This window comes from Cyrtonyx montezumae, unplaced genomic scaffold, assembly GCF_038088225.1.
Source record: "Cyrtonyx montezumae isolate F1298 unplaced genomic scaffold, pur_monq_1.0 scaffold_10, whole genome shotgun sequence".
Classification (NCBI taxonomy): Eukaryota; Metazoa; Chordata; class Aves; order Galliformes; family Odontophoridae; genus Cyrtonyx; species Cyrtonyx montezumae.
Window position 1 is genome coordinate 4,273,637 of NW_027071826.1, and position 22,374 is coordinate 4,296,010.

The following is a 22,374-nucleotide window of genomic DNA, read 5'->3' on the forward strand; positions in this document are numbered from 1 at the left end:
AAGGAGCGTGCCAAGAGGCACAAGTGTCCCGTCCCACGGTGACATGCTTTGTTAACAAAAAACATTTGGCTGCTGTTTCCACGTGAGCCCTTCTTGCAAAGCACACGGACACGGCTGAAGGTGAGTGCTGTGAAACAGCAACGAGACACGGTGCTGGCATCCCTGCACCACAGTTGGTGGGAGCAGCTGGAGCTGAGCAGCGCTGGTTTGGGGCTGACCCATCCTCCTCTGCAAGGAGGTCTCTCCATGTCTGTACTGAGAGAATCACATCGTGGAATCTCAGCATGGTTGGGTTGAGTTGGGTTGGAAGAGACCTCACTGCTTTCCCAGCCCCACCCCCACCCTGGGCTGGGTGCCCCCCAGCTCAGGCTGCATCCTTACCCCAATGCCTGAGTGTTTGGAGCCCACAAAGCAGGAGTGTGAACTCACTTCTGGAAGCACAAACTTGGAGAACACACTGTGGAGTGCGTGGTCCATTGGCCTCATTGCTGAGAGTGTCACAGGCTGCTCAGAGAGCTGTGGGTGCCCTCCAACACCTCCAAGATCAGCCTTGCCCCACCCCCACTGTGCCCACTGCCCACGTCCCTCAGATCCACAGTTTTGGAGCACCTCCAGGGGTGGTGATCCCACCACTCCCTGTGCTGTGATGGCATACCAGAGGAGAGAAGTCTGGATTCATAAGGCATTGGATAAGATGAAATAATTTCTAATTAAAAGACCTATTACTAATTCAAATCCTACACTGAAGGAGACTTCTTACGAACTGCAGAAAATAGTTGAACCCCCAAACCAGATACTTTGGCACAAACAATCTTGAAGTTTTGTTTTAAACTGGAGGCCAAGAATCTTCCTTATCGAGGAGCACAGTGAAATGTCAAGACCCTTCAAGAGGCTGCTCTTCAAGAGCAAAGCGTGGCACTACTCTGAGATGTGGTACAGACTTTGAGAGAGATTGATAGAGCCGTGAAAGCAAAGAGAGCAAACCAGCTGTGGGGTCTGCAGAGCTCCGAGCAGGGAGGTACATCACCTCTCCCACCTCCACACTTGCAATCAATGAGGCATGGAAAACCATGACACTGTGTTTGCTGTGGACTCCTGGACAAGAGAAAGGACATGGCTGAGGGCTGCTGCAGGGAGATGGGGCATCTTCAGGGGAAGGGCTGAGGGTGGAATTTGTTTTCTAATGGGACCAGAGAGCACTGACCTCCGGGGTGATCTGGAAGCTCAACAGCCAGGCATTTCATTCCACGTGCTGGGGCTTTTCCTACTCTTTGGGGACACTGGACACGCACACCCATCTTGTCCACATTGGATGGGGCCCCGGGCAGCCTGCTCCAGTGGGGGGCAGCCAGCTCATGGCAGGAGTGTGGCTGGGGGGGCTGTGAGGGCCCTTCCAACCCCACCCATTTGATAACTCTATGGCAGGAGGTTGGAATTGGGTGGGCTTTGTGGACCCTTCCAACCCAACCATTCTACTATTCTGTCAGCTCCAGGCTGACTCGGACAGAGAAACGTCACGTGCAGGCAGAAACCTCGTCTCCAAGCCAATAACAGAAGAATAGGAAAGGGAATGACATTTGAAATAAACTTGTGGGGCAGAGGGCACACAAATGTACATTAACTATCTAACCACAAGCAGTTGACATAGCGATGAATGAAGTAAAAGAAATCAATTCCCACCCATTCAGCTCGAGGCACGAGTGGTGTAGGAAAGGAGCAGCAGGATGAACAGCATCACGAAGGAGGAAGAGGTGGCAACCAGGTGGAGTATAGGCGTGAGAACAGACACTTCTTTCTCATTAGCCTCAAACTGATAAGGAGCTGAAACAACTGAAGGTAGGCAGCTGGGCTGTCACTGCAAAATAAAGCAGCGGGCCCCTGGCACCAGAAAGCATGGGATCACAGGGTCACTGAGGTTGGAAAAGACCTCTGAGATCCCCAGCCCACCACACCATGGCCCCACGTCCCTCAGTGCCACATTTCCACTGCTCTGGGACACCTCCAGGGACAGTGACCACACCACTCCTGGGCAGCTGAGCCACTGCAGCACTGCTTTGTCAGAGAAGAAAGTGCTCCTGATATCCAACCTGCACCTCACCTGGCACAGCGTGAGGCTGTCACCTCTTGTCCTGTTGGCAGTCACCTGGCAGCCACGACGGAAAAATGAGAAGCAAAGGGATGAAATGCAGTAAAATACATTTAAAAAATAGAAGGAGGTTATCTGCCAAATGACCTCCTGTTACAGAGCAACACAGCCGAGCAGTGAGTGTCAAATCTGGACAAAGAAACTCAAGGACAAGTTTCAGAAAGCAGCTGAGGATTGGTCAGAAGGCGACAGCAGCGCGGTTCGTTTCCCTTATCTTGGTTTCTCAAGAAAAACCACCCGTCAACACAGCTCTTAAGGCTGAACATCACTCCTGAGAATGAAAACAAGTCGGTAATTGGAAGCCAGGACATTCCAGCTCTATATTCTGCTGCGGACCAGAAAGTTTAAAGCGTGAAATTTAGACTCCAGCATGCAGAGACGTGACTGTGCTGGAGCCTGAGCTGCGCCGCAGATATGGGGGGAACCCTTTTTCTCCTTTTTTTTTTCCTAATGTTATCAAAGAGCACTTCACCTTTGCGAGAGGGTGAGAGGTTTTCTGAGAATTAAAAAGGCAGGAATCTGCCCGCAGCACTCTTCATACACTTGGATATGCTTGAGGATAAATCTCCGTTCGTCCTCTAGGCAGTGCCCTCTTTTTGGCACGACATTTGGAGATGCTTAGTGAGAGCAGGAGGAAGGCAAGGCGATGCCCAGCTCCTGCTCCTCTCCCTGCTTGCCCCAGAGGTACACAGGAGGTACACGAGGATCCCAGCCCTTTTATGGAGTGCACTCAGCAGGCTGCAGCACGTCCCGACGCGGGGGAAAGAGCCATGCCATAAATCTGAAACACGTTCTGGACAACGGCAGAGTTTACGCAGACCACAAGAATTGTAGGAATTAACCCCCTCTGCTCACAGGATTTAACACAAGATCTGGTGGTGGGAGGGGACAGTGCAGTGGCGACACAGTCCGACCCTGAGCACGAACCGGGCGCGTCTGGAAATGGTTTGCACGTTCCAAGTACAAAAGGAGATTCTCCTTTTATGTTCAAGGTCTCCTCATTAAGGAGGGTTGATTGAACAACGCATCTGGAAAAGCAGCCACGTAAACAAAAGCCTGCTTTCTGGAGCAGAGGTGTCAAACTTCGCTCCACTTAAAGGGCGGACTTTAATTTTTAATGATTATTCATCAACCAAGGTGAACTTGCCAGGCATGAGTTACAATTCACTGAGGCCAGAAGGATTTAAGAGAGCCAGACTCCCAGAGACCCAGCTTCTCTCTGCCTTTATAACAGTGCAGTTCCCATCATCTTCTGCCCTTCCCACCCCCCTCCATTCCTCCCTTTCCCCCCTTTGCACTGTTTATCCCTTTATAATTGCTGCTAAATCCCTAACCACAACACGCAGCCTCACGCCCAATCCCTCCTCCACTGCACCACACGCTGGGGCAGCAAACAGGAGCCCAAGCAGCAGTGCTGCTGCCCTCCCCCTCCCCACTTCCAGCAGGGAGGGCTGGCTGCTCTCACGTCCTGTGCTGCTGGTTGGGGCTGCTGGTTCCACATCTGCTTACACTGAGAACACAGCTATTCACTGACACGGCCTCATCCTTTGCAAAGGAAAGTTGAGATTGTGCAGCTTCTAATCGTGCCATACATAAATACCTGGGCCAGAGGCAGAGGAGAGGCTGTGGATCTGACACTTCTGCTCTAGAGCCTTGCATAGTTGAAGACCTGCAATATGCTGCTCTCCTTCCTCTTGCCAGCTCCTTGCACACACACACACACACACCTACCCATGGCAAAGGGCAGCAGGACCCTCTGCACACCGAGGTCAAAGCCTTTGTGCATTTCAGAGACCCGTGGGACCTGGCCAAGCAATGACTCACCTTTGAGAGGAAGGTGATTAACGTCATTTGTGTGAAACCACAAATATTTATTTTAATGAAAAAATACTTAAAGTATGCCAAAGTGTTCATATATTCATTTGAACAGTAGTACAAAGATATGCCTTTCTGAGAAAAAGTCTTAACACTGTAGAAAATAAACACGGTTCTTAAATTATGCCAGAAAAGAAACCAGTAAAAAACGTCATGTTTTATACACTGGAATAAAACAAAACAGAGATAATAAATTATAATTACAGTATTTCAAATATCCGCGCCGTGCTTTTCAGTGCCCATCTCCTGGTGCTTCAGATACAGCACCGCAGGAGCCAGCAGTCACCATGGGCTGATGGTGCTGAGGATAACAGGATGTGGAGCTGAAGAAATCCTAGAGAGACAACACCACCCCTCGTTACGTACCGACACACACGACATCAGGACATGGCAGCTCAAGGTTTGTAAGTAACACAGATTTTGTTAATGGAAATCGATTTTGCTTTCTTTTGTTGTTGTTTTTGAATCAACTCCTCTTTGGTACTTCAATGAACTGAACAGCAACGATGGTCACCGACAAGAATGTCACCCGAGCACAAAGCACAGCGGTGCCCACGCGACGCTGCGTGCTGGGTCGTCTGTTCACACAGCCCAGGTCCACAGGGATTTGGAGAAACCGAAACAGGAATTTGGAGTAACTGCAGAACGTTTACAACTATAAAGTGCTTCTCAATACGACTCGTTTTTGCTTCTTAGAAACAGGAAAAAAACCCAAACATGCACTTAAACCTGAAACCTTCGTGCCATATATGAACTGCTGTTTAGCATCCGTTCTGTGCCATTGGCTTTCAAGTTTCCATTCCCATCCCTCCCAGTACCTAGTCAGGACTGCAGTTAGTGTCCATATTGGATTTGTCAGTGTCATCCTGGTCGTGTTTGTAAATGAAGGTGAGGAGGAAAAGAGCAACATCCAGAGATGACCAATAGGCAGTGTGCGACGTGACTGCAGACCAGAATCTGCTCTCCACCAGACCTTCCCTGAGCTCAAAATCAATCCTGTGCTCCAGTTCCACTAGAAATCGGAGAAGAAAGAGAAACACTGTTAGAATTGTACGTGAGTGGAAGGAAAAGAAATCCTTGCTTATTTGTCTATCAGCTGTAGGTTCCAGTTCTGCAGAAGCCAAACCTAAAGCTTGAAAAGGGCTGGTACACACTGTATATAACTGTATATCACTGCTGCATGATGATCAATGAAATAAATCTACGTTCCTTACAACACCTACATAGAAGTATCCAGGAGATGCTGAGCTCCCTCTAGCAAACTCTGTCAGGCAGCTGAATGGGGAGGCTGGGTGCTTTTGGAAAGCCATAGCTCTAGCCCTTTTGATTTCCAGATCATTCCGAATATGTTTCAGCAGTGATCCTTGCATTGTAATGGCTGCTTTGATTAATACCACATTCAGAGCAGCTCTCACTGGGCCAATGGTTAACCTATTGTGAAGGCGCTCGAGCCGTTAGAAAATCCCTGCAAGGAGCAATAGCGTGAAAAGGACAAAACTAAAAGCCTGCTCAGCTACAAAAGCCAAAACCCCATATTGAGTAAAAAATGCAGCCGTTTAGCAAAGGCAATTTCAAGGAATTTTAATTCTTGGCTGGGGGAGCACACAAACAGAGCACCGCATCAGCACTGCCCCCGCGGCCGTGGCACCGCAGCGTAGGGGAGTGACGGCCCTTCATCCCTCACAGCGGTGTTTTGCTTCTTCCCAAGCACAGCAAAGAGAGGGAGCTGGAGCCTCTGCATACCAGGACACAACCACAGCCATTTCCACTGAGATGCATGCATTCAGGACCTGGAGCTCTGCAGCAAAAACACGCCGACCAACCCCCGTCTCCGTTACAGAAGCTTGGGAGGAAGCCAAACCCCACTGCGAGCTGTGCGGCCGTGCTCTCAGAGGCAAACACTCGGGCCACAGATTGCATCACTCTGCCTGCAGACTCGTGGCCTCTGCTCCAAGTTCTCCTCCTGGAGATGGGATTTCAGCAAAGAAGGATGCGGGAACTGTGCAGGAGACCTCAAGGTGCCACCACGCAGAGAGCCAAGAGCTCCTCAATACTGCCTGCCACGCCACTCCCTTTCCCTGAAGTTTAAAACCAAGTCTCTGTCCTCAGCAGTGACTCAGGCAGGTTATCTGCTGGAAGTGGCAGCAATCAACAGACTGCAATGCATCATGTGAATGCAATCACAAGATACAACAGTGCTAACACTTGTGACTGCTTAGATTGCAAATGCCCCGCCTTGCCATGAGAAGCTTAAAAATAAAATCAAGAATGAATGTCTGAAAAGGAAGTATATATGTTTTTTAAAAAAACCCAGCTGCTAAAATAGTACTCTGTGTGGTTCAGAGCAGGACAAGGACGGCTTCTGTTTCCAGTCATACCTGCCTTTAAACAGAGATTGCTTCAGAGCTGCAGATGTATGGGCAAATTTATGTGAAGCCATTTCATTACAGAGGCTGAGATTCTTGAAGCAATTATTTTGCTTCCCCTGGAGATAGTCCAGGAACTACTGGTGGACAGGTCTCGTTAGCTAAAACTCATACGTGTGTCTGTATGACAGACACAAATACGCTGACAAATGTCTTTTAAGAGGGCAAAAAATAAAAGATAACAGGGAGAATAAAGTCAGTAATCAGACAGTCCTCAAGGAGTCACAGAATGGTTGAGGCTGGAAGGGACCTCTAGAGGTCACATCATCCAATGCCCTGCTCAAGCAGTGATACACAGAGCTGGAGCTCAGCACTGTGCCCAGGTGGTTTTTGGACATCTCCATGGAGGAGACCCCACAGCCTCTGTGGGCAGCTTGCTCCAGTGCTCCATCACCTGCACGGCACAGAAGTGCTGCCTGATGGCCAGAGGGAACCTCCCATTGCCCCAGTTTATGCCCAGCACTGAGTATGGGGGAAGGATCCCCTCCCCCAACCTGCCCCGTGCTCCCACAAGACACGCATGCAGCCCACTGGAGATCTCATTCCCACAGGGGATGTAAGGTGGACCGGTCACTAACATGTGGGTTCGAGGAAGCCTGAGCTGCTGTGTGAGACAGGTGACGTTCCCACCGTGGCCTTCTTGTCATCCCTTTCTGCTCCATCTTTTCCTGCTTCAGGAGTCTGTGTACTGGATCGACTAAATCTCGATAGCAGCATCCCTCCAAGGCCCTTCCCAATGCTCGCAGCTCCTGCACTCAGCAGAAAAAACAAACAAGCAAAAGAAAAACGAGCACAAGGTCAACCAATTCCAACTGCAAATTAAAGCTGCTGTGGTACCCATCCATTAGAGCTGAGTGACAGAGAACACTGTTCATGCTTTTCTAGGGTGGGAACAGCTTATCTGACTGAAGTGTACACTGTTTATCATGAGGCTAATCTAGCATACAAGCAAAGGCTGCAATTTGCAATCTGTAGTTAGGGGAACACGAAAATAGATGAGAATGCTCTTGCACCAAGGAATCTGGAATTTCTAAGTGTGTGCTGTAATTCCTCTTTCATAAGAAGTTTAAGACAAATGTTTCATGACAACGGTACTGCCTTCTGAACCTATGAATCCCACGGGAACTTGGTTCCTTTGTTTGGGGCCCTCATGATGGAATAACCCTTACAGAGATTTAGAAATGCTCTATTGTCCTTCATTGTGACCACTTGGGTTGCTCAGGAAGAAGGGTGTAAAAGCAGGGAACGGATCTGTGATGCTTCCCCCTGACTTTGCTGCCACCGTATGGACGAGACACTGAAGCTGCTATAGTAAAACAGCAAAAAGCAGTGTGTACTGTGAGTGCTGCTTTGAAACACTGCATGCTTTCACTTCAGGATTAAACTGCTTTCATAAACTCTATTTGTTTGGTTGGCAGGATTCCTTGCACTGGGTGACACTAACCTCCTTCCAAATCCCACACAAAGAGCTACAGAAAGTCCTTGAGTCAACAAAAATTGCAAGTGCATGCTCAAATATAAGCTCCTGTGAAAGTGATTTTAAGCTGTACTAAATCAGGGCTTACTCTGATTCACAAAGTTGGTTCAGAAAGGCAGAAGGGGATGGACTTCATACTAAACTAACCTGAATTTCCCCTGGTAAAATTACAGGCTAAATGGAGCTGTAATACCTTATATGCACTGATTTGTTTTCTTCTCTTATTCGTCAATACCAGAAAATGCAGTCACAAAGCAACCTTTAAAATACTTTTCCATGAAGTACAGTGGAAACAATGAAACCCCCAGGATGTTACCATAAGAAGGCAGACAACAATACGGCGGCAACGGCATCAGCTCTCTGACCCACATCCTCTCCCCAGCTTCAATGCATTATGTAAACTGTCTTTTCTTCAAAGTGAATGTTAGTTTGGATTAAAACAAGTGATGCACCTCCACAGAACAAACACTGAAAACAGGCTTGCTGATGGTTGTACCTTGAACACCACAGAGTAGTGATGCTCTACAAGAAGATGCTGCAGAAAAAAGGACAAGGAGCAATTACCCAGTATGCCAGCTTTGCCTATGTTTGTTATGGACTCCCCATAGTGGCGTCGAGCCATGACTGGTGAAGTAGTTGGGCTTGCTGCAGCTGAAGCACTTTCATCATCAGCATCTGAGGTAGGTTCTTTTGTTGGGTTGAGAAAAGTTGGCTTCATTTGCTCGTAAGGTACAGGGTTCACAGTGTTGTACCAGTGGATCTGGACTGGTGAAATGTTGCTGTAGTGCTTCAGGATTAAAGGTTCTAATCTATAGGCCTGCAAGAGGAGTTCAGGAAAGAAAACACTGAGTGGCAAGACAGAAAACTGCATGCCCCTTCCTATCCAGAGCCCTCTCCAACCTCTAATCCAAATATATCTGTAATGACAGAAGAATGGCAGCAGTTTTACTACCTAGTGCTGTTACCAACACAGAAACTGCTGTCAACAGACGTCTGTCATTATGCATTGAAAGAATTAAACTGATTCTGCACAACGTAACAGGGAGAATCAGAGTGTGTAAAAATTCTGCTTGATGAATCTTTCCTGAGCCCTGTGCAAAGCACCATTTATTTGAGGAGTCACTTTCTACTGACTGTTTTTCCTTTTATTTTTCTTGTTGGATGTAGAAAAGCAGTCTGCATTTCTTTATCTTAGAACCGAGTAAAGTTACTGCTAGGAAAATGCTGGTTCTGGAGTTGCTAGAGCTGAACAGACCAGAAGCAGCATGTAGGGATTCGAGTCTGATGATATTCAGATTCAGGTAGATCTTAAAAACAAAAGTATCCCCAAATTACTGTCGTACAACCAGCGTGAAACTCCCAAATCAGACTCTTCTCAAAGAGGTTGATCAGAGGCCCAGCATCCTGCCTTTGGTGACAGCTAATGCTGTCTGCCTATGGAAGAGCATAAAGACAGCACAAAGCTATGCTGATACTTCCTTCCCAAGCCCTGTCCCACCCTCTAACAATCTGTTACTGCCCTTGGGAAAACAACAGTGTCTTTGTGTTTCTACAGCATCTTGTGAACTGCTTGTGAAACCTTTTTATGATGGCAGTGGTAGATTTGGATCGATGACATTTAATGGAAGCCTGTAAGCTAAACCCAAGTTGGAACTAGACTGCAAGGGTTACTTCACGTCTTTGCAAAAGAAAACAAGTTGAGTATACCCAAATCTTACCCTTCTGAGTTTGAAAAGAGAAGCGAAGTACATGGTAACATAGGCAATTATTTGTAGCAAACGTTACTCAACAGTTATAAAACCAACATGTTGCACAGTAACCTTGAGCATGTGTGTGTCCACTCACACGCTTTGAAGAACTCCTCATCACACAGCTGACACTTGAAAACAAAAAGGTAAAAGCTTGCAACTCAATTACAACTCACCACTGGATCTGTTGGATGAAAAATATTTAGCAAGCGGTTACAGATTGTTCTGGGCAGAATATGATCTTGACTACCACTGCTTCCCGGACGGATGCCACGCAATGCCAGAAACACTGCTAGTGGAGATCCCATACAGAAGAAATTCTCAACCTAAGGAGAGATTTCATCTGCATTAATAAGGGTGGAAATAATGCTTTCTAACATGTCTGGATTTGATTTCTCTCCGTTTCAACCAAGGGACTTGTATACTACTGGAAGTTAAAACAGAGAAGCACACTATAATATACTCAGTGTCACATCAGTTAAGTTTCCTTTTTTTTTTTTTTTTTTTTTGGCTGTGAGAAGAGAGTTACCTATCGTGATGCTGCACAGTTTGACAACTGAAAACCTCACAGGATGTTTGAATGGAAAGAAGTCTACCAACACTGGAAGTCAAAAAATATTTTCAAAAGTCAGAATCAGTCATTAACCTCTCAAATGTTTTCTTATAAGAAAAATTAAATTAATTACAACTTCACTGTAACTTTCCCAGTAGTAGTGCCAGTTCACATGGCACTGCAACCAAGCAACTATCAGTGTGCTGCTACTCAACTGGTGAGAGGAATCTCTTCATTGTTGCTGAGTGCACGTGGAGAATGCTTGGACTGCCATGTGCCTTTGCTATATGTCAACACACGGAGCGAGGGCGTGGAAATAATGGTCCGTTTCATCTATCAGATTCCAGCACTGAACAAAACATTCTTCCTCCTCTTACTTGGCACTCGTGCTCCACCTCTTCCTTCCAAAAGTATGCCCAAGTTCCATTTGAATGGAAAAAAACCTAGATCTTCAGCAAAGCTATTCAGTGTCATATGTTGCAAAGCACGGCTCGTTGTCATCTGTAGTGTTACTCTAGTCTGGTTCAAAGCAGCTCTTCTTTCAATTAATCTTTACACAGACCCTCACGTTTCTCCAGTTTGGACAAAAAACTTTCTCATCTTCAAATACAATAGATATTCACTGTGTAATCCTTCAAAGTGAGTGTGTAACTTATAACCCTGTCCATCTGATGTTCCTGTATATAGCATCTGGAGTACACAGTTATGGTCTTTGTGCTTCAGAAAGAAATCTCCTCATGCAAAAATCCTTACAAGGTAAATAATTTAAGTGGCTAAAACGTGCATGCTTCTATCATAAGCACAAGATTAACAGTGACCATAGGCAGATACCTTTTCTTGGAGCGCAGTGCCCTCTGCCATATTATTTTCTTCCATCTCTGGTAGAGATAACAAAGTACCAATTGGAGGGTACCGTAAAATGTGGCAACAGATCAACACCAAAGCAGTGAACACTAAAAATCAAAGCAAGCCTTCAAAAAATAAATAAAACCCTTTGAATTGCAGTCATTAGATGGTTAGCACTGTAGCAAAGCAGCTGAAGAAAACCCTTCTAGAAGGCATCTATAGAATGTGGTGTTCCTCCATGAAACAGGACTGAAGCAGTACTCAAGCAGTAGGAGTCACTAGCTTTGCTTTACACTAGGAGTACTAATACAAAAAAAAAAAAAGTCTATTTTTTTTTTTCAGTAAGGGTAAGAAAAAGGATGCACAGCAATGGAAAATTACCTAAAGTCATTTGGATACAGTTTTCTCTTCTCTCTGCTTTCTTTTTCCTTCCCTTCCTGCTCCCTCTAAAAAACATCTGTTCAAAGAAATCTTCAGTTTAAACACAGATGAGTGAAGAATAATCTTTGCACAGAGCAAGAGGAGTATGCCTGACTCCAGCTTCTTTGATGGTAGAGATAACAGCACAAACATGTGTTTTTAAGCCACGATAAAAAGAAGGCTATGACAAATTGAATTACAGTTAGTTTCCTCTTTTTCATGGCTCAAGATTAACCTTGGCTTCTGGAAGTGCTTCTGAACTCAGAAGGAGAGACAAATGGCAAGTTAAGAACAATCACCTATTTTCTACTGATCTATCATGTCACATTTTTAGTACTTAATATTTTAGGACATAGCAGAGCAACTAGGAAGTGTTGCACATCTAACCACAAAGCTAGAAAATGTCTTTTTCCAATGGTATGAAACTCCAGCAATTAACAGAGACAATTATCAAGCGATCTATTTCATGGGTCTTGAAGTAACTTGTCCTTTCTGACAGGCCAGAGTAATCCCAAAGGAAAATCCACTGCTGCAGGAAATTCCCCCAGATTTCCTCAGAGCTGTGACATGCTGGAAGCAGTCCCCAAGGAAGATGGATTAGTCAACCAAGTAGAAGTACAATTTTTTAACGTACGCATGCGATCGGTGCCATCTGTCAAATGGCCTTTACCTTCCACGTGTGTGTGCAGTGTGACAGCAATCTATATGCTGGATTATGTATTTATGTACAAACATATCTATTTGTACTAAGTAGTAACACGTGCATACAGTAATATGTTTATACACATCCACGGACATTCATATTATTCTGCCAACATTTAGTGGCGTGGAAAAAGAAAAGCAGAATAACTCAAATTGCAAGTGTATTTTCAGTGTAAGTAGAACACTCAGTAAAAATCTAGACATACATACCTTGAATTTTAAGGCAGGTGTGGATGCCTTCAAGCCTTGTAACCTCTCTTCTATCTCTCTCAACCTGGAAAAGGAGGAGATCTTTCTGAGATAGAAAAATGCAGATGTATTAACGCACCTGCTCCAAACAGGCATTCATGGATGGCCCAACAGTTAGTCTGTTAGTCAGAGAGAGAGTGCACTGTTTTTTCCTCTGAGGCAGTACAGTTGATTAAGAATCAATGCACGTGAAATCCTGTTTCTCTGACCACAGGGGGAATCAATCACAACATGACTATTTCCTTGTTCATCGCCCCGAGCTTCTGCCCATCCTCCCTCCACAGGAGCAGGTGATTCACCTCCTGCTTCCTTGGTGTTTCTGCAGCCAAAAAAAACTCATTTATATTTTATTGGTCTGTAGGAGGAACAATGCCTAACCCAGCACTAGAGTACTATGTTGCCCTCAAAGCAAGAAAAAAACACCTCTTCAAGTTCTAAAGCATTTTGCAAGCAAAAACATGAAGGTTAACTTCTGTCGTCCTGACTAGAAAGATACTAGACTGGAGCTAAAGCTTTCTGAAGAGCTTCTCAAAAAGTTAGTATGCTTCAGTGAATGTGATTCAATCTTAAAAAAGAAGGCATGCAGAATTCTTGACTCTTGTGAGCTGCTGTTGAAGGGTTCCAGTAAATAAATTCACATGCTCACATTCTACAGTGCAGTATATTTATGCATGCTGCCACACACCTTACTCAGGTGTAAGCACTTCCAGAAATCTGCTACGTGTTTGACAGCCTTGCCACACTAGAAATCCAGAAGGTGGAAAATGGAAAGCTGACATCCTTTGCCATTCCAGACTGAATGACACTAAGATGGTCTGTGAACAGGAGAGCCACTCTACAGAAGTGCCTGTGTCAAATGGCACACGGATTGCTGGGCATGAAACGTGAAGCACTTCAGTGAATAGCGAAGGAGCTGGAGTGTGGGTATGAAAATTGTGATTTTTCATTGGGCATATGCTAGTAATATGCCTGAAGGGTCACTTTACCCCTGGGCATGATTATTGGGTCTTTCACTTCTCTTCTTTCAGAAAGACCACACTCTATCCAGCCCTGCAGCTGTCAGAGATGTCCTGTACCCATCCCTAATTACACACAAACTGATCTCAGGGCACAGCAGATCTGATGCGATACTAATGCTTTCAAAGCACCACTGGAAAGACTGAAGCTCATGCTCCCACTATTAGATTCTCTGTCTATAGAGTCTCACAGTACCCTGAAACTTGGGTTGGAACAGGGAAATCACTATACCACTGTGGGGACAGTGTGATTATCTACATGGCCCCCTAACAATGAGAATCCCTATCTACACTTGCAAGACACCGAAAGCAAGATCCAATCTGTCACAATGGGCAGTGCTGCTTTGCACTGAGAACTGCATTAACATTTCTAAATGGCAGCAGGCAGAAACTGGTAAATGATCTGCAGCAGAGCAGTAATCCCGTAAGCCCAATCACAGCAACCACAACATCTGCACCCAGCTGGTGGAGCTCAATTTCTGAGCTCAGTCTCGGAGAACACTTCTCATTTTTCTCCAGAGACTTTGGCATTTCACAACTCAGGTTCTGTGTTTCAGCTCACTGCACACCTGCAAGCTACTCTGCTGTGTTTTGCCTCAAATATCTGTGGGGCTAATGGCCTGACCTTGTCCTTTCTTCTTGGCTAGGAGGGGCTCCCTGTCCATCTGGGCAGTGAGTAGTAGCTAGTTTTGGTACAGTCTGTAGGACATGGATTCAGAGCTCTTAACAGCAGTGCCAGCTCCCTGTCTGCTTAGTCCTGGGTTTAGCATTTACCACTGCCATTCAGCATCAGAGAAACACCAGCTGCAAAATAAGAGAACTGTGATGGAAACACCCAAAGGGCATCAAGTAGGGCTGTGGTTTTTAGCTTTCATAACCAGAGGTGGATGCACTACCGTTGTTTGGTTATGTAAAGTTCTTCAAGTAAAAGTTGCTCCTCATAACTCATCCAACTCTCTTCAAGCTCCTCCTTCTGCAGCTGTTCGTAAAAGCTGACCAGGTTCCAGCCAGTCATGATGTCGTAGGTGATGACACAGCCCAGAGAGTGGGACACAATGGAGACTTTCCCTCCTTTCTCCTCAAACTCTGGATTCCGAGAGCAGAACAGTGTGTACAGGCGGTTCAGCTCCTGCTGCAGCCCCTTGACAAGCTGTTTGAAGATGGTAAGGGAAGAAAGTTTAACAACAACGTTATCTTACCACTCCTGTTCACACAGCACATAGATCAGCCTCCTCAGCATGCTAATAGGACGAGCATCATGTTCTGTTTGTGTAACTGGGAAAATATCCCAAATTGCTTTTGTATCTTCATAAAGCTCACTCTGGCCTTTGTTATTCTGCCCACTGCTCGTATACTAGGGGACAGAGCTTTCTATTCCACTTCCTCTCCTACCATGCTGCACCTATGTAATGTTTTTTTTTCAGAATGAAATAATGCCAATGAAGGGGAAAAAAAAAAAAAAGCAGCCTCATCTCAGGCAAAAGGAAGATATGGGAGGAGAAAAAGCACAAATGAGAGAAGCAGAGCCAGAATTTAAACATTTGATGTAAGCAATGCTAAGAAAATGTTTTCTGGCTATAGGTTACCAGGAGATTAGGGGGAAAAAAAACAACAGTAAAACACAGTTCTCTATCATCATAAGCTGTGATGCTCCCACAATAAATACATACTGGCCCTATGCTTGTCCTAATTGAATCTCCCAGACATTCATCTGCTTCGAGTGCTATACTGGTGCACACACACACATTGAATCATTGAGACTCACTGAAATAATTTGTTTTAGAGAGAAATGGTAAAAAGACACAAGATTTGGAAAACAGAACAAAAATTGGAAAGCAGCTTTGCTTCTGCTGCTCAGCACAGTAACTGAGCAATGCTTGCAGGTGGTATAGAGGAGGACAAACAAGAAATTGCAAATCATTCCCTTGTTAACAACAGGAAATTACAGCTACAGAACATGTAATTTGGACATGATTTTTCAAGTGCTTGAATCATTACTGAATATAAATATGAATGATGCTAGCGCTGCTGGTGTTTGACACACATTTTGCTGAGATAGAAACCACACAAGCCCTATGCCTCTAAGCACTGTGAAATGATTAACAAAGCCTTGCAACAACTCAGAGAAAAAAGTATCAACATTCCCATTTTCAAGGGTTTGTTGTGATGCTGCCTATTGTGCTTGGCACTACGCAGGCTTTGGGTGGTACAGTCACACACGAACAAACAGGCAGAGATTTTTAGCGACAGCTGAAAATAGAAATCAGGACTAGCTTTGGCTGGTTGGCACCTTCTCCATTGGAAAAGGTTTTGATTACAATCCAGAGCAAAATAACAGAGATCTGTTGAAATCAAAGTGTTCCAGGACTATTGCCAAGAGCTCAGGAAAAAGAGGGAACGCTGCTCTCCCGCAGTTGCGAGGCTGGCTTCCAGGTACCCCCATGGAGCCAACACTGTGCTGTGCCCCCAACACGGAGCTGAGGATCCCAGACACATAGTGGATGCTCTGAACAGAGCACTGACTTGTTTCAGAGCAGGCAGCACAGAATCATTCAGGATGGAAAAGACCACTAAGATCCCCAAGCCCAGCTCCAACCCATGCCACCGTGCCCACTGACCGTGTCCTCAGTACCACTCTTCTGAGAGCAATTTTTCCCTCATATCCAACATGACCCTCCCATGGCACAACTTGAGGCCGTTAACTCCCGTCCTATCTCTGTTAACTGGGAGAGGAGGATGACCCCCACCTCCCTACCACCTCCTTTTGGGGAGTTGTAGAGAGAGATGAGGTGTCCCCTGGGTCTCCTTTTCACCAGTCTGACCCACACAGCTCCCTCAGCTGCTCCCCATAGGAGCCACGTTCCAGTGCTGGGCTCACCATGCCTCCCTACCTATACAAGGGGGAGAAGAGCAATGCCATCTTGCTTGAAAAATCCTAAACAAGCTAATTCTGAAACCCCTAAATAATACATCCCAACATTTACTACTTCTTTTTTTCTTTTTCCTTACACAAAGCTAACAATAAGGTGCACAACAACTTAACTATGTCTTCCAGTGCTCCCAGAGCACTGCCCATCTTACTCACGTAAGAAAATGTGGTATTGCCACGTTTCATTGTAAGAATATGTTCTCTTCCTGTTTTGGGGTGTAAGCAGCATATTCCTGGAAAGCCCTGGTTGGACACTACATCCAGCCTTCTTTACAAGCATCCTATTCCTTAGAAACTTACTGATATTTAGGACTTAGATAAAAACATTTGTGGCTTTCCAAACAGCTGTAATTTGCAAAGCAGAGTATGAGTGTTGAATTTGACTTCATCATCTGCCAGGCATTGTTTGTAAACTCCCAATCACCAGTTTCCTAACTCTGTTTTGGGACAGAAGATGTGCTGCATTAAAGCCTCCAGATTTTTGGGCACTACAAATGGTCTGCTTTGCTGCTATAAAACCCGAAGCCCTCCAACTGCTGTGAGAGCTTTGAGATGTTCAAACTGTGCCTATAGTTCTGCACCAGTATCTGATCACACAGTTGATCCTTTTGGTATACAGTAAGGATATGGAAGAAAATGGAGGAAAAGTTCTTCACCCTCTAAATAGTTTCTGGGACTCAGCCACATAAAATCCCTTCACCCCAGCTGACCTTTCCAGTGCATCAGTCTGAGGACAGCGCAACCTCTGAAAGAAAGGGACAGAAAGAAATCTTCCAGCATTCCTGCTTTCTTTTCTAGGAAAGTCCTCTCCCCCTGTTCTGATTTTGGGAGAAGTAAATCCTGAGCACAGTTTGGAGATCAATTATTTCCATGCAAAGGTTTGGTGCAGGATTAAAATGCTGCAAAGCTGGAAGATGTACCACTGATACGCACGACCACAGACAATAAAACTCAAAGAAAGCAGGGCTTCACACAATGCCTGAAGCCCTTAATGCAGTCAGATTTCACAGACAGACTTTATAGCAAGTTGTCATCAGGCACATTAAGCAGCCCACAATCCCCAGTGCGAATAGAGAGCCCTTATGAACTATTACATTTAGAGCTGCGAAAGCAAAGACACCTGAGACACAGCCTTTGACACAGTTTGCAAAGCGGTGTCTGAGTAACAGATGCATTTCCTACATGTTTTATTCTGGTCCCAAAGGGCAAGAGAGGGCCTTGATTGCTAGCAGTCAAAGATTTCAGTGAAGCAGGGCCAAGGAAGAAAACTGCCACGGGGACCGAGCAGATGCAGCACGCTGCTGCCCACTGCACAGCTCTTTGGGGGAGTGATTTTCCTTTCACTCCATGAGAAGTTGATTGATTATTAGTTGCCTGAAGCTCTCTTTATCAGCTGAACTTTTGCCAGCGTTATCTTCCATGCAGGAAACTGAAGCCCAGAGGATCAAGTTGCTCAGATGTCATTGTTTTTTTTTTATTCTGACAAACTGAGGTTAAATGCTCTATGCCCTTCACAAGCTTAAATTAAAGCCCAGCAAGGAATCTTTCTGCACGCATGTGGAGAGCCAGGGCGATAGACCTGCAGTCGGAGGGGAAGGCAAACCAAGAATGACAATCAAGGTATAGGAATGGATCACTGGGTCTGATCCGACCGTAAATCCTGTCTGCTTTCCAATTACATGCCTGTGCCGTATCACTTCCAACATGCAGAAAACCAACAGCCCATCCAAATCACAGGTGGCAAGGGTATGTACTTTATAAACAAGGGACAGAGGCTGAGCCAGAGGAGGCACACTGCTCTCATCTCCAGCACAAGAACTTTAGGATGAAAGGGACTGGCATCAAATCGATCCAGGGAAGGTTCAGGCTGGATATCAGGAATAATTTCTTTTCAGAAAGAGAGGTGCTGCACTGGCACAGCTGCCCAGGGAGCACTGCAGTCCCTAGAGGTGTTCCAGAGCCATGGGGATGTGGCACTGAGGGACGTGGTTGGTGGGTACGGTGGGGTGGGCTGGGGGATCTCAGAGATCTTTTCCAGCCTTAAGGGTTCTCTGAAGAAGCTGACCACACAGGCAGAAGGATCATGTCTCTAATCAGCTCTCGGGTACATGGGTAAGCCTGGACTGTTGAAAGATAAAGGGAAGTAAGTAACTGTGGAAGCAGTGAAATACCCAGAGCTGCTGTCTGTCTCGGCTGAAGCTCCTGTGTGAAGGGTATTAACTGCATCCTGTGCTGAGCCGGAAAACAATAAGCCTCTAAATCACAGGCACCAACATCTGAAGCAGCTGTTCATTCCTCTCCTGATGGAAAGAAGCCCTGTGCAATTCAAGCACAGACAAGCACTCCTGTTTCTTGCAATGCAGAAGGAAACTGGCTGTGCACAAGGCAGACCAACACCACCTGGTCCACAGCAAAGAGCTCCAGGCAGGATCCTGAACATCCCAGCAGGCTGGTTGCTGAGTCTAAAGCTGGCTTTTCAGGATAGAAAACCACACTTTCCCTCAGTATCAAGGAAATGAGTTCTTCCAAGAGAACACGGAGCACAAAACCCCTCCCTGCTGGTGCCCTGAGCACAGAAGTGACACGGACATTGCATGGCTGCTGCTCAAAACTGGAGTGACTTGTTTGCAGCTGAAAATCTCATGCGGCGCTCTGGTCTCAAGCTCTTTGATCTGACAAAGACAACAGAAAAAAGCTGCTCTTCTCCTGGGCTCTGCTGATGGTCTCCTTTTGGTAGCACGCAGTTCCAACAACCTCCTCTTGAAACTTTCCAGGGCTTTTTTCTGGCCTCTCCATAGGACCTCACCACTGGACAGTCTTCTCACATGAACAGCTTGAAGTCCAAGAGGAAAAAACTTGAAGGATAGCTACATATCAAAAGGGAGTGCAGGAAACCTGACCTTTGCACCCCTCCAGCTTGAACAGCAGGAATGTTTTTGCAGGCTTCGTGGGAAAAGGATCTGAAAGAGATCTGTGGAACAGAGAGTTTTGTGAGCAGCTCCCTCCAAGTGCCAAGACAACTTCAGAAGAAGGATAAACTTGTTCAACAAGCAGGCAATAAGAAAGTGCTCGGGCCAACCAGAGGTAGAATAAGGTCCTTAAAAGCCAACAAAAACCTGCAGCTCAAGGATAGATTGTAAAGAAGCACACAAGCACAGAGAAGGACTTTGCTTCACACGAACCAGGAGAATGTGCCAGCACACAACGTGGGGAGGCTGCTGACCCTCCTGAATACAAAGTTGTCATATATTCTGACGGATGGGTGCCAGGAGAGTGTCACAACAACAGATGAGAGGCCAGAACGAGACTTCATGGTGTGAACAGGCAGAACAGCTTCGTGTCTCAGTGATTTTACATAAAAAGGAAGCACAGATCTGCCTGCAGCTCAGCATCTCTCTCAGTATACCCCTTGTTTCTGTTGAGAAGCTTCTGAGCCTAAGGATTCATATCCGAGACACAGTATTCAAGACTGCACACAAAGCAGATCCGGTAACCCACCACTTTATAAAGCTGACAATCAAATGAATTAAGCAAGCCAGGAAAGTGCTGGCAGGCATTTCCCTATCAGAGTCAACAGAATAAGCAAAGACTGTGTTCAAGTAGTCTCAGTTAAAGAGTTCCTGCTTCACAACCCTCTCCTTTTGAAAGACATGAAAACAACTTCCTTTTATTGCTGAAAGCAGCACATACAACGCTGCTTGGCCAAAACCTTGTATCACTGGGATGAAACCTGATGTAAGGACAGCATTCTATAAGCTGCCATCCCATAAACACCAACTCACCTTCTGAGACTGTGGCACTGTCTGAACTACATCTTTAAAGATCTTTCCAAGGTGGGTGGAAATAATATTTAGCCTGTACAAAAGGCACTGTCTGCCAGGCACGTATCAATAATGTACAGAATTGCAATTAGTCTGGAAGTGAGCACAGTGATGACCAGAGAAATAACAATATAATGAAGGTGGCAAAGCTAAATTCACAGTGCATCAATTAGGTTTTCTAAACTCTGTCAGGACCATTTATTCCTAAAGAAATACAAACCTACAGTGGCATGGATGTGGAACCAAGCCACCCACGCTTGCACTAGCAAGACCAGGATCAGTGTGAAGATGTTCATTTTGAGATTGGCACGTGTGCATCAAAATATCAAGAGAAGCAGTAAGCTGATATCTGCGTAATATTTGAACAGAGGTCCTGCTTTACTCAGGACCTCAGTATACATGAGGAGATGCAAAGCACCACTCACTCAAATGCCTCAGCTGAATCTGTGGGCTGCAAACTTCCTCCAGCCTGAGCTCCGAGACCAGGCTGCCCGAGATGCTCACTGAATTATTGATACCTGGCTGCTGTCATGTTACACATCCACAGTAAACGGTACCTTTTGGATCTGCTGCCACCATGTTGAGGAAGAAAATTATCCCTGCAGTCAGAAAAGGGGTTACCTGCCAGGATCCTGTAACTCTTTGCTGTGCAGTGCAGCAGCATCTGGAGCAGCTGACTGCTATCTCAGGTGAAAGCCAATACAACAGGGCTTCTCCTTTTCTTCCTTCAGTGCTTACCACTCGAACACCCCCTGCTAAGATGTTTAAAGAGTGATCAAAAGCTTGAAAGCAATGGCTACATTACTTCCAGATGTGGGGAAAGTCCTTTGAATTAGAAATAAAACTAATAGCAAAGCATTTTTAAGCGCTGTCAGGCGGGTAACAGCTTTTATTCTTCTCTAGGGTGAACTCACTGTATTGCTCAATTTATTTCATGAGGCACAGCTCCTTTTGAGATGCTTCTAAGATTTCTGGATGGAGAGCTTTGGGAGTGCCAACAGTACACAAAGAAGCGGGCTGGCATTGTGAAGTGGTGAGCAGGAATACTAATTGTGAGCAGCACGTGACCATGTGAATGCTTGGAGACAACGCTCTCTTCTCAGCCGGAATGAGCGCTTGGAACAAAGTGAACACTGAGCACTGGGAAAAAAGAAATTATGTGGGACGAGGAGAAGTATCTAAAAAAATAGAAGTCTCATTTCTGTAGCAAAAGGCAAAATAAAAGGTGAAAAGCTGAACAGAACTATGCACTGAGTGGAAGCTTACACAGCTCCAAGTGAAATGAATTGAATCAATCCAGAAGCTGCATCCATGGCACCTCAGTGCCAGGACAGGAACAGCTGAGTGAAGCAGCACACCTGCATCCCAAGCACTGCTCAGAAACCTGTTGGTCAAGGTTTTAACATTACACCTGTAGGATTGCTTTCTTGTTGTTTTTTTCCTTTGTTTAGACAAATGCTTGCAATTCAAACTGCCCAACTTTGCTTTGAGAAGGGTGTAAGATTTACTGACACAGTCTGAAAAAGAGTAATGGTATTCTTGCGGGTGATGTTGCAATCTTGGGAAAACTCACTTGATTAACTGAAGAAAACAACTTTTGTAATCAGATCTAAGCACAGCCACAATACATTGGATGCATTTGTCAATTCTCATACCTGAGGGATGCAAGATACCTGTAAAACCACAGTTCTATTGAGAAACAAATTAAATTTTTCATGCACTGTTGGCCTGCACAGCTAACCTTTACTAGCTAATCCTTTTCCCAAAAGATGTCCACAGACATGCTGAGCCTCTAATGCACTTTAAAAATCTATTTCTGAGCTGCCAAAGAAGTTTTCTTCACTTGTTACAGCAGCTCATGCTGCTCTCAGTTCCACAACAAAGAAACCTGATACACAGCTGAGAGCCCAGGAGCCCTGAACAATAAACTTTGCATTACTGAGCAACAGGAGTACAGCTTTCAGTATACTTAGTTCCAGCATTGGAAGCTTGAAAGGCTCATAGCAATTTAACAGCCATGGATGCTATAAGGAAAATTAGTATTACCAGGAGCTTTAGGTTTGAAAATTACATTAGCAGTCTGAAGTACTAAACATACTGAATTTTAATGAAAGGTAGCATCAAAGCCTTGAGTAAGCTTTGAAAGTATCCTTCCACCTCTCACCT

General features: G+C 45.4%; 1 protein-coding gene across 3 annotated transcripts in view; it reads right to left on the reverse strand.

Annotated features, from left to right (window-relative positions):
* Window positions 1-4,004: 4,004 nt before the first annotated feature.
* DDHD1 (DDHD domain containing 1) overlaps window positions 4,005-22,374 on the reverse strand; it is a 55,408-nt gene continuing 37,038 nt past the window's right edge. For 2 of the 3 annotated variants that reach the window (XM_065748623.1, XM_065748619.1), the window contains 6 exons: window positions 14,355-14,608; window positions 12,404-12,467; window positions 9,849-9,998; window positions 8,489-8,741; window positions 7,026-7,196; window positions 4,005-5,033 (listed from right to left, as the gene is read on the reverse strand). In XM_065748623.1, coding sequence (XP_065604695.1) covers window positions 4,840-5,033; window positions 7,026-7,196; window positions 8,489-8,741; window positions 9,849-9,998; window positions 12,404-12,467; window positions 14,355-14,608 — 1,086 coding nt within the window. In that variant the 3' untranslated portion in view covers window positions 4,005-4,839. Of the gene's footprint in view, window positions 5,034-7,025; window positions 7,197-8,240; window positions 8,377-8,488; window positions 8,742-9,848; window positions 9,999-12,403; window positions 12,468-14,354; window positions 14,609-22,374 lie in introns of those variants that run through there. The other variant, XR_010622948.1, reaches the window with a different exon arrangement.